Here is a 12,813-nt window from a genome sequence, read left to right on the forward strand (position 1 = left end):
TCGTGTAGCTCTTGCTTTTTGTTTTCTCTGTTCATGCTTCCTGATAAAATCCCATTAGAAGATAGGGTAGTGTGGGTGGAGTTCAAAATTTATAGTCTAATCTCACTTAACAGATGATACAACTAAGGTAGAGTAGGCTCATGATTCATGAAAAGTCACACAAATAATTTTTGAAAGAGCTGGATGGAGAATTCATGTATCCTGACTCTTAACCCATTACTTTTTCAACTATATCATAATGACTCATTATGAGAGATAGAATGAGACCGAGAGAGAACCCCACCTTTTTGGTTTTTTATCATGCCTAACTGATTGGTTATGATTTGAGTAGGTTCTAGATACTGAAAAGATCACTATGACATTCTAAGTAGTTCTAAATGACAACATCATAACACCATAAAATTAGCATGGGGAAAACCAATGTAAATGCCAACTTCAATATAAATATTAATAATATATTACATTGTAAACTTTTTTTCTTTATTGTTCATTTCATGTCCCCACCTCACAGTTCATTTTGCTTTCCCATTTCACATATTACTTGTTTACCCCCCCACATGCTTAGTAGCCTTCTATAGGTGTTCCACTTCTTCACATTAAATGAAACTGTCATCCCTTGATAATATCCCATCCCTCAGACACCTTTCCAGCAGAGTCATTCCTGCTTTCATCTGTCTTGACACAGAGAGCAAAGAGCATGGGTCAACATACTCCTTAATTCACATTACTGTTTCAAACCAGTGTTCCTATTTTACTAACTTGTTCATCATTTATTTGTTTATTCCTTTATTCATCAAATAATCTGTTTGTCAACAATCAAGGCTGTACAAACACTGTGTTTGCTGAGAGGGAATATGGAGAAGAGCAAACTTAACTGCTATTCTCAAAAAGTTTCCAATCTGTAACGGTAAATTTTTGAAGTTTAAGTCATCCATTTTCTCCATTATGTTTTACGACACTACCTATATAGCTCAAATGACACTTGTCTTATTATGGTTACCCCAAGCTACCATTACTACCCTGTTTCCCCGAAAATAAGACCCAGTCAGACAATCAGTTCTAATGCGTCTTTTGGAGCAAAAATTAATATAAGACCTGGTCTTATTTTACTATAATATAAGACCGGGTCTATAAGATCAGATTAGTATAATATAATAACATGATATAATTAATATAATATAATATAATATAATATAATATAATATAATTTATAATGTAATATAATATAATATAATACCAGGTCTTATATTAATTTTTGCTCCAAAAGACGCATTACAGCTGATTGTCCAGCTAGGTCTTATTTTCGGGGAAACACAGTAATAACTGGTAAAGACAAAATTCATATATAGTTTGTTTGGTTCTAGAATCTGGAGCATCCCAAAACAACATTTGCCTTTCATAGGTAAAAGCACTTATTATTATTCTTAAAATATTGTAAGCATGTTTAACGACTACAGTTAGAGTCAATATAGTTACTTCTTGGACAATAATTTTCTTGCATTATATAAGATTAAGAACTGAGACCTAAATGGGCCTTGCCCAGTTTCTAGATGCAAGGTGCTTTTCTTTTACCAGTAAAGGAAGCAAAGATGCAGGTGGTTATTAATAGCCCTTTGTAATTAGAGGAGTAGATTGTCTGAGTGAATAAGACTTTCACACTTTCAAAGAGGAAACAACAGGGGCCTATTTGAGTCTTGATATGCACATGGAACCACATTAATGCTAATGATCACCATGTACCAAGACAGACCCTTGTTACTACTAGCACGTAGGCAAACTCATGTTTATAATGCTCCCAAGTGTTTCCATTTCTCTAATCTTCTTGGAAAATGTTTTTTTTTTCACACATTCTGATAACTTCTATATGCACTAATTTCATTCTGAATTTGAATTCTGATTAATGCCTGAAAGATGTAAGGTTCTTTGTAAAAATGCATTCTTTGTCTTATGTGTTAAAACACACAATCTTCTTTCATTTATAGAGCTTTAAACAAATGTAGAAACATTAAATGCAATGCAGAAATTATTAATATAAATCAGGGTTTGCAAGGTTTATGTTATTATGAATCAGTTTTGCTATGCTAAATCTAACTTTGTTATAGAAAAGAATGATAATTTAGGCTGTTGTTCCTTGCCTTTAACAAGTTGATTTCGGGAACCTAAATCCTGGTTTCACTCTCTGAAGATGCTGGACTTAATTTTCTGCACGAGGGATGTTTTCCCTATTGGGGCTGCCTTCTCAGAGTCCATTTCCACCAAATATTTTTTCATTCATTCATTCATTCATTCATTCATCCCTTCATTCGTTCAGTTTACCAGTCAAAATCTGTACCATTTCTGTTCACTGGTATACTGGGCGCTTTGAGGCAATCAAGGAATAGCCTTTTTCTTAAAGCAAGTATTTTTGGGGCATTTACCAAGAAAGGCCATTATACACATTATATATTTAATTAACTCAACAGTCCTATGAGGTAGATATCATGATCATCTACCTCAGTTTTATAGGTGAAGAAACCTCTTGTCTTCATGAAATTAATTAGGTGAAATAAGTGCAAACAATATAAGAGGAACAACTCAATATGCTAAAATTAGTTTTGTGCACCTGAGGGCTGTGGGATTTCAGAGAAGGTACAGATTGATGTGGTTTGAGGTGTTTAAGGATGACCACAAAGGAAATGGGATGTGAGCTGGCCCTGAAGAACTAAAGGATGGGTAGAATTTGGATGACTGGAGGAAAGGGAGAGAGAGATTAGGGTCTCAAGGAATACCAGGGGCAGAGATTCAGGGTGGTATAAATGTTACTCCTTTTTGATATTACCAAGGGATTTGGTCTGATAAGAATGGAACACTGTTGGTATGAAATGGATGGCACATAAGACCAGTGAAGAATGTGGATTTTGCTCTATAGGTATTAAGGTGCAGTGAAGGATTCTAAGGGAATTTGGACAATAAGAAAAAGATTATTGGAAGAATGTGAACTGACAAAATAGAGAAGGACATGAAAGCTAGAGACCAATCAAATGTAACTAAGTCTTTCCTGCCTGAGACTAGAAAAATTGGAGATGAAAATGTCTAGTTAGTTATTTTAGGCCAGGTGTCGAAAAATATGTCAACTTGGAAAGATGAAAGAGAATCCAACAGTTGTCTGTCTCTCACTCATTCCCTCATTTCTTCAAAAACTCTTTCTGACCTAGATTATTCCAGGATTTGTGGTGAGAAAGTGACCAAAACTCCATACCACTCCTGCACTCAAGTAGCTTACAATCTAGTAGGGAAAAACATACAATGCAGGTGACTAAGTATAATATGAGAGAGAATAAAATAAATTATATAAGAAGGAATGAGTGGTTAATCCTGAGTGGGAGATTGTAAGATGGCTACCTGGTGGAGATGGCCTTTTAGAGTGCGTATGATGCCATCAGGCAAGGAAAGAATGAGTGGCTTTTTAGGTTGAAGGAAAACCATGAGCAAAGGCAAAGGAGTATAAATGGTAAACAGGTTTTCAGAGCTGAGGCATAGTCTAAGAAGTGGTATTAAAAGCAAGATGGGATTAGATCGACTAGGGTGCCAACACAAACTCAAACACCAACTCATTCTGAAAACAAAGGAGAACCATACAAGTTTGAGTGTGAAATGCAGGGGGGGGGGATGAGTTTCAATTATCCATCTGCCCTAAGAGTTAGGAAAACAACTTCAAACTAACTTTGTTAGTGTGAAGGATGTGTTTAAAAATTTAGGAATTCAAAACAGGGGATTTGGTTAACATGATATTGTAATAGCTCAAATGAAAGATGAAGATTTAAATTAGGATATGATTTAATTTATGAATGATAAATAACTGATATGATATGATATGATATGAAATTTATGAATGATAAATAAAAGTGATATACAATATTTGTGACAGTAGAATTGATAGTACTTGATGGCTAATTAGATAAAGTATGTAAGAGTCAAAGATGTGGTAGAAAAACCTCCCGAGGCAAAAGGATACGTCAGGTGCTTTACAGTTTATCCCCAAATCTGCTACCAGCTATCTGACATTTTTTACTAGTTTCCTCAACTATCAAATTAGTTACAGAATCATTCAGCAGCGTAACTTTTAATTTTAGAATTCTGTGATTCAATTAAACTAAACCTTCCCACTACTTCTTATAGCTTCAAACTCAGCAAAAGATACTAGGAAGGAGATACTTTTAGATTCTAAAGGACTACTTTATTTATAAAAAGTTAGCTAAATTTCACTATATAATTTTTGAAAAAAATTTTGTAGATTTGTAGAATTGAGGAAAAACTTCAGAGGTCTTTTCCTTACTTTATTTAGGAATGTAATTTGTGTGCTGGGTATTCAGAGAAAAATATTAGAGATATTTTCCTTGTCTCCCCTTGACAAGTTAGGCCAGTTAATAACACTTTTATCAGAAAATTTATTTAACTTGTTTAAATTTATGCCAATGTGTGCTGGTTCTGCTTTGATTATCTGATATTAAACAGTTCCATTAATAAAGACTTTTATTGAGAGCCTATTAATTTTAAGGCACTCTTATAGACAATGTGGTAGCCAAAGAAACAATCCATGCTTTCAGAGTTTGCAATGTAATTTGGGAAAGACAACACATTAACAACACACCACAGCATCTATGGCAAGGTTAGCTGATTTATTCATAAGAGTTCATTGGAGGAAGATATCATTTAAGTTAGTATGACGAGAGAAGGTCAGCTGCATCTTTATCAGAAGAACGTGGATGAAGAGAAAGATATGGTCCATTAATAAGTAATTTCAACTTGAAAAGATGTCTCATTTCCGTTCCACATGTATTTAGCAACTAAAAGGATGCTAGAGCTAAGAAGTAATAAGCTTATGGTTGGGAAGGGATATGTATTTATTCTCTAAAAGAACAGAGTTATAAACTGAGGATCAGCAGTAAATTCTTAATGACCAAGGCCAGTGTCTTTGCTCAACATTCTGTCACAATTGTAGTTATTTGAATCTTTTGATTGAATTGACCATTCTCTCCTTTTTGAAATTTTCTTTTTTTACATTCTGGATGTTTAATTTTTTTTCTCTCTTACAATCTTTTTTTCTTTCAATGAATTTAACTTTTCTCCTTACCCACCAGGCCCTGGCCTCAGCTTTCTACTTGTTTTAATAAATACACTCTCAATTGTAAGTCTCATCGTCCCAAGATGTTAAATACTGTCTGAATATATTTGCATGACTCTCAAATCTCTACAGCCGGGCCTGACTTCCTGGGTTTCATTTCCTCATTTCCAATGGACATTCTCATAATCTCTTATATATTTGTCTAACTTCTATATAAAAATACTTGTGTCTAAAGACTAGCTCAAAATCTTCTCCCCAAAATTGAATCTTTCTTCAGACTATCTAGAAATGGCAAGTATTGCCATGTTCTAAACATGCAGATGTGTAATCTTGAAGCCATTTTGACTCCATCACCCAGATAATCAATTGGTTGTTAAGAAATCATGTTGCTAATCTCACCACTGTCACTACCCTAAGAAAAGCTTTTTATCATTTCACACCTGAATAACTACAATGACTTCCAGTTGGTCTCTCAAAGTCTGGTTTTTCCCCATAGAAATCATGGTAGTTTAATATGGCCCAAACTCTTTTGATACTTTACATTTTCCATCAACTAGCTTCAACTTAAATGTCCAGCTTCATTTCCCATGAATTGCCTCCTAGGACCCTCTGATTCAAGCCAAATCCTTTTGCTGACTATCCTCTGAATAAGTATCACAGTTTCCTTCCTTGGCTTACATACTCCTCTTCTGCTAGAAAGCCCTTTGTCACTCTTCTATGACTATTTAAAAGGTACTTAGTTCAGATTTTACCTCCTTCATGAAACTTCTTCTAAATATCAACCCCACGGGATCTCTCCCAGTTCTATAATTTGAAATAATTATGGTCCCTACCATATGTTGCATATTTATCACATATTTTCACAAATTCTTCTTGTGTGTTAGTCTCATCTTCCAAATTGAACAATAACCATGTCTTCGACTTCCTGACCCATTTTTCATCAGATAAACACACAACAGTGAATAGATAGAAGGCACTCGATGAGTACTTATTGATTTATTTATTGACTGAATACATATGAACTGTAAGGAATAGTAAGCAGTATGAGAAAACGGGATCTTAAAGCTAAGTAAAATTCAAAATTGACTTTTAAATCTTTTGAATAGCAACAATTTTTATTAACCTTACTTTAGACTTTAAGTGTGTAAAATAGCTAGGAAATTGTCACTTTGTGGGATAAATTTACTTTTGTGACGTTTTAAATGCCTACAAAGTTAATATAAATTAGCATTTATTTATGCTTGAAGTTTAACTTTAATATTTATCTTTAAAAGGAACATGAAGCCATTTTTAACTTCATGAATTGGGACATTATAGAAAGTGTCTAACTTATGGTATCTATTTATTATTATGCTTTTATATGAAGTTATTTTGTCTTGTTTCTATAGCGAGGGTACTCCTGCAATATAGAATACTAAAACTACAAATATTCTTAAGAAGCAACTAGTTCAATCTATTCATTTTTCAGGTATAGGAAGTGAGCTCCAAAGAGGGTAACTGACTTGCCCAAGGTCACAATCTAATTATTGCTAGAGCTGTACCTAAAAATCAGCCTTATTGTTTCCTAATTCTGTACTTTTTCCATAATCCTATATTCTGCAGTTTTATTTTTGTACCTTAAATTGACATTATTCAAATGAAAGAAAAATTATAATAGTTTTTCATTATTTCTCTTATTTTACACCCAAGAAAGTGAATTAGTGCCTTGTAAGTTATTAATAAGAGCATTCGAAGTAGAAGCACAGCATGAGCAGTTTATTATGATGTGTATCAACATAAGGGAGATATGAATATCATCTTAATTATTTACATTTCTAAATGTTCATAAAACTGCAAACTTTTTCCATTGGTGAGTCGAGTGGAAGTAGTTATGTGATTTTTTTTTGTGTGTGTGTGTTGGAAGATAACCTTATACTGGGCACTATGCGCATATATGTAATGATATTAGGTTGGTGCGAAAATAATTGCAATTTTTGCAATTATTTTTAACCTTTTAAACCGCAATCACTTGTGCACCAACCTATATAGTGAGGGATTGTTTGAAACACCAAAAATAATGAGCCTGATTCAGGAAGAGAGAGATAAACATAGTGAGTCAATGTAAATTTGCACTGGTGACGTGAGAGTGTGAGCGCAGACGCTGTTCAGTTTTTGGGAAAGAACATGGGACCGACACAGTTGTCCTGAAACTCCATTCGATAGTAGTAGCAGAGTAAAACAAAACATCACTTACTACCTTCCCACTGTCATTTTATAGCTTCATTGAAAAGAAGTGAAATTGCCAGATCTTTATAAAACTTGTCTACAAAACATTATTTAGAGGGGCTAGAGGACATTGAGAATTAAAGTGAAAATAGAATAAAACGGAATTCAGATGATCAATTTTTGTGAGGAATGTTTACGGAAATTTGGTTTATCTTTCTGTAAAAAAAAACAACTCACAATTGAAATTATACCATATCATTTGAATTCTCAATGACTAGTATCAAGTGGTGGCTAGAAGAGGCATATTATATTCTGATTTTAAAATTATTTGTGCAGTCTTCTAAAATAAAAATTACTACCAGAAATTTGCCAAACGCATGCTTTGAAAGGATTTATTCATCCAGTTCATTTTTCTCAAATTTCCCAGGCAAATGACGGGTTTAAGAATGAATAAAATACCAAAATATAGAGTTCTGATTTGAAACAAAGCAAGAGACTTGTAACGTCTGACTTACTTGTTAAGTCATGGAGATACAAATGGAAGGGTCAGTGTTTCTTTCTCTGACTCACTAAATCCACACGACACTGGACAACATGATTTTAGTGTGGTAAACTTAACTTACCTGTACCATTGTTAACTGTGGCCTGGATTGTGGCTTCTGGCCCCATAGTGTCATAGTCTTCCTTCATTTCTTCTGTGGGGGAAAATTATCTTTAGCATTTGAAAATTGTAAAAAGGCTTACTATACTAAGCATGCCAACCAAAGGAACAAGGAAGATTCTTTTAAAGGAAACAGAGAAAAGGCCTGTTGTAAACCTCTAAACAATAGCTTTGTTCAGGCAATTGAATGAATCCAATAGTGCTAGCTGCACAAGAAGTTATTTACTTTAAGCGTTACTGCAAGCTGTGAAAAACAGAGGTGTTTATTTGGGGCAAACGAAGGGCTTTTCTTCTGATGGCAGTGCTACTGACAAACAGGGGGAAAGATAATATTTTTTCAATAAGAGTCAAAAGCAACTAAGTATTTGTACTTATGAAGAGGCATACTAGCTGCTATGCCTCTGGTAACCCTGGATGATTAGTGGCAAATCAGAATTTCTTATTTTATTTTTATACTTTTCCCCCTTTGGAGAAGCTATGATGGCACTAATCTGTGCAAGCATATTTTTTTAGAAAGCTAATTCTACCTATGAAAACATGAAATGCCCAGTTTATAAGGCAAACATCCCAGAGGTATTGAAAATATCTGTTTCACTGTTTTATATAACCTTCTAAAACATACCTTCTTTATTCCTTTCCCTACCATTCCATAACTATCTCCCTTCCTTATTTATGCCCCAGTGGATAATCATAGTCATTTTCTGAGGAAAACCATACAGATATAACAACAGCTCAATGTTCTGATGAAGATGAAAATATGTAACATTAAAGCTGAAGACTCATAAATGATAAAAGTCCATTTTCTAAAATTGCAATATTTTAAAACAGGGAGAGTGTGAAAAATAGGAGAACTCTCGAATTTTCTGCTTACTAAATTGTAGGATATGTGAGAGGGCAGACAAGGGCAGCTGGCAGTTAAAAATTCTCCAAATAAATGAAACATGAACTTTTAAAATTTGTATTTTTACAACAACAATACTAATGAGAAACAAACATGATCCAGGATAAATTGCTCTCTGCGATAATCATTTTACTTAAAACAAGAGAAACTTTAGAAATAGGTCTCTGAATTCCCAAATTTATCCAATCATTCTTTGGTCATCACATTTTAGTCAGAATTACTTGGTAGAACAAGTTCTAGCAAATGTTATAGCAAAATTAAAATATATGTTTTTCAAATAGTGTCCTGCACCTTATCTATTTTTGGGTGACAGCCGAAAAACTTGGGCTTCTGAAGGGAAAATATATAGATGCTAATTTAATGCCACTGAACATCATAGTCAGAAATTTTAAATGATATTTGTTTAAACTGTACAACCACTTTAAATTCATTCTTGGCTCTGGACTTCTCTCTTATTTAAGGAATATTTTCACAGGGACATTTTGCATAAAATATTTAGAAGTTCAATACATAGCAATATTGTCTTGTCAATTGTAATAATTGATCGGTTGAAAGGCTCCCTCGTCAGATATTTTTATCAGTTGCTGCAAGGAATTAAATTAAGGTATTTCTGAGAAGTTCAGTACTAGATATAAATATAGCTTTTGTGTCTTTCTTCCTCGCTCATCTCATGTGATTTCTGGTAGCTAAGAGTCAGAAGTATCATAAGTTTTCCATCTGAGAGATCAAGTCACTGAGGGGAAAACAGTTAACAGCATTTTTTTTTTTTTTGCATAATAGTGGTAATGTTAAAGATTTCTGCTGCACTTCCTTCCTCATTGTCATTTTCTTATGAAAAAATAAAGAGAAGTTACAGTAGGTGGTTGCTTCCCAAATTATTAAATGCTGGGCATACAAATGTGTAGTTGGCACTTTGTGTGCATTGCATTCTGTAGTAACTTTTTAGTTATAACCCTCTTTTACCTAAGATTGTGCAAATGAGATGGTGTCACTTTTACCTAAAATGTACTTTGCTTCAATTTACTGAGCATCAACTTAAAAAAAACAAACAAGCACAGGCTCAATTTATGAAAATGAAACACTTAGACTTTTCAGGTATGCATTTGAAATGCTATGTATATGCTTATTTAATTAAGTTGCACGTGAATCCATATTCAGAAGGACATAATATGTAGTTCAGGAATATCTACTCTGAATGAATGGCAATCCTGGATGTCTTTCTGCCTCACACCTAACCTTAAACATTTTCCAAGACACTTCTGACTCAGCATACTGTGTCTAAAACCACATAGTATATTTATTTTTAAAACACTTGTAAAAGTTTGTGTTTTCCAGTCACCCTTGGGATGAAGGTTTGTAAAAATAAAGAGTACTTTCTTCCTTAAGATGAAGAATCCTTGAATAAGCAGAAAGAAGCCAAGATGCAGGTGATTTATTTAAGTCTGTGTCAATGATAATGATGTCATGGTTTCCAGCACACTGTGTCCACCCCATTGTGGGACGAAAGAATGTCAAGGACAATTCTAAACACAAAACTTTGATTGTGCTGGAACCGGAAAGGCACAGTAAGAACTCCACTACGCTCTTCAGTTCAAAACCTGCATCCTGCAGACAAACTACAGAAAGCATGGGAGAAAGAGCAAAGGAGAGAGGCTTATCTCAGAGTAAAGCTATGTGCTGAGGTATGATGGTAGACAGCCAGGCACCAGGGATAAAACACTACTAAATAAAACAGCACCAGAATTAGAATTATTGTCTATATTGTGTGTTTTGAACAATAAAAGAAAAATATTTTATCAGAAGAAAAATGTGTTATCTAAGAGTCAGGATAAACAATGAGTAGCGTTTTAAGACCAATTTCTTTTCATTAGACATCAAGGCACCACATCAGAGCACTTTTGGAACAATAAAAAAAAAAAAAAAGAACAATAAATCACTACTAATCATTAGAACTAGACAGGTAATAGCCGGGTAACTTTCTTGGTCCAAATAGCCAAACGAGATTAGGAATTTACATTTTATTTAATTATTTGACTCCAAAATCCTGGTTTATTTACCATAAAAGTAAGAGCAAAGAACATTCTGTTCGTTTGTATCACAGGCACCATTAACTACAGGTGATAAAAGGGTTTGTAATGCATTCATATGGATTATTGTGTATTAAAATATTTGGAATTATGAGCTATAACCAACACAGGAAGCTGCCATGATCACAAACTGCTAGGGCTTGACGTTGCAGTTTTGGATGTTTTTCAATTATTGATCCTAATTTTTTAAAATTAAACTTTTTTTTTAGAAGTTTCGAGCAGTACATTTGTTATATCATTATTAATTATTCCTTTAAGGGTGGAAATTCTAGTAATTGGTCCTTACCCTTGATTTCTAGATATTAAAATTTAAAGCATCAGAACATTCATTCTTATAGCCCTGCATATCTAGTTCATTAACAAATATGAATAGCTAACACCAGCTCATTTAAATAGTATGTCTTACATGAGTTCTCGCCACACTCTGTTTCTGTCACACTGCTCCCAAGAATCATTGGCTCTTATTATACATGTAAATGGCTATCATAAAAATAAAAATTTCATTTAAGATTGTTAATGACTTCTGCAGCAGTCAGACTTCCTTTAATGATCATCCTCTGCCCCTAATTAAACGTATTTATCTTTCAAGCATCTTTGGCTGAGTTCTCCCTCATAGTTGAAAATCTAAAACCTTAAGTCTTAATGGATATAACGATAAATGTTTATGTGTGGGATTGCTGAGATTCGAGAAACCTTCACCAAAAGCAAAATTGAAAACAGAAAGAGTACAAAACTTGGCACAGTACGTTAGGAAAATGAAGAACAAATACACTATACTCAAACTGCCATCAGTCTCTTTATCACATTTAATTTTCTCTAGTTAGGGGAAGTGCTTTTATCATCCTCCTTCTAGTCTACCAAAACAATGACTCTGCCTATGTTCAATGTTTTGTAGTCTGCGACTGCCTAGGTTCAGTGTTTTGTAGTCTGCGACATCACAATAGCATGCATACAGGGAGATTCTTTTTTATTTTAATTTTTTATTAAAGTGTAGTTGTCATGCGATAGGTAGACTCTTGTGCTTACTTATTTCCCTTCCCACTCACCACTTCACTTATTTACTAAAAAGCTATAGTTATTTATATCATAAGAGAAAAAGGTGGGGTAAATCGTGATAGCTCTCTCTGGGTCCTGGGAAGAGAGATTCAGGAAGAACGAAGGTGAATTAGAAGGGTCATTTAAAAAAATTTTTGCAGGCCACCTTACCGAGTAAAGACGAGCAGAGGGCGTTTATCGGAATAAGATTAATTCTCTTTTGTTAATCATTTCACACTTTAGTTATGTTCCAGCCTAAGTGAATTTTAGACCAAGACATTTTTCCATTTGCACAGTGGCATCTGAAGTTCTAGTTTGCACATAAATTACCTTATTTTTATTATAGCTGGTTTTGGACCATTTTTACATCCCCAGAGATTCCCACCAAATAGCAGGAATCATTATCAAGCACTTACCTGTTAAATAATAAGAAAGTTACCTGACCAGGTAAAAGTGTGAAATCACATTTACACTTAACAAGGGGGAATGATTAGATGGTTGAATTACAACAGGAAGTGTCAGACAGACACTGAAACTACATTAAACTGACAGCTATTTGGTTTGTATTACTACATAATTTCCACAAAACTTTCAAAATTATGTTAGTTGTGAGTTTTTATGTCTGCTTCCATTTTCTACCCTGAAAGTACAGATCTTGATCATGCTATATAATTTGCACATTATAAATGTGGTGCAAATACTTCACGTTGTGTGTTTAAAATGTAGTTCCTATTCAACTTGCATCAAAATCGAAACACAATCCCTTCCTAAGATGTCAGTGCTGTAATGTGATAACACTACTATCACTTCCTAATCTGTC

At 33.9% G+C, this 12,813-nt stretch overlaps 1 protein-coding gene across 1 annotated transcript in view; it reads right to left on the bottom strand.

The window, feature by feature from the left end:
* Positions 1 to 12,813, bottom strand: part of ZEB2 (zinc finger E-box binding homeobox 2) — a 122,663-nt gene that overhangs the window by 23,514 nt on the left and 86,336 nt on the right. The window contains exon 4 of the mRNA XM_081051845.1: positions 7,933 to 8,004. Within this exon, the coding sequence (XP_080907971.1) occupies positions 7,933 to 8,004 (72 nt within the window). The remainder of the gene's footprint in view (positions 1 to 7,932; positions 8,005 to 12,813) is intronic.

The sequence above is a fragment of the Rhinolophus hipposideros genome, assembly GCF_964194185.1.
Source record: "Rhinolophus hipposideros genome assembly, chromosome: 6".
In the NCBI taxonomy this organism is placed as follows: domain Eukaryota; kingdom Metazoa; phylum Chordata; class Mammalia; order Chiroptera; family Rhinolophidae; genus Rhinolophus; species Rhinolophus hipposideros.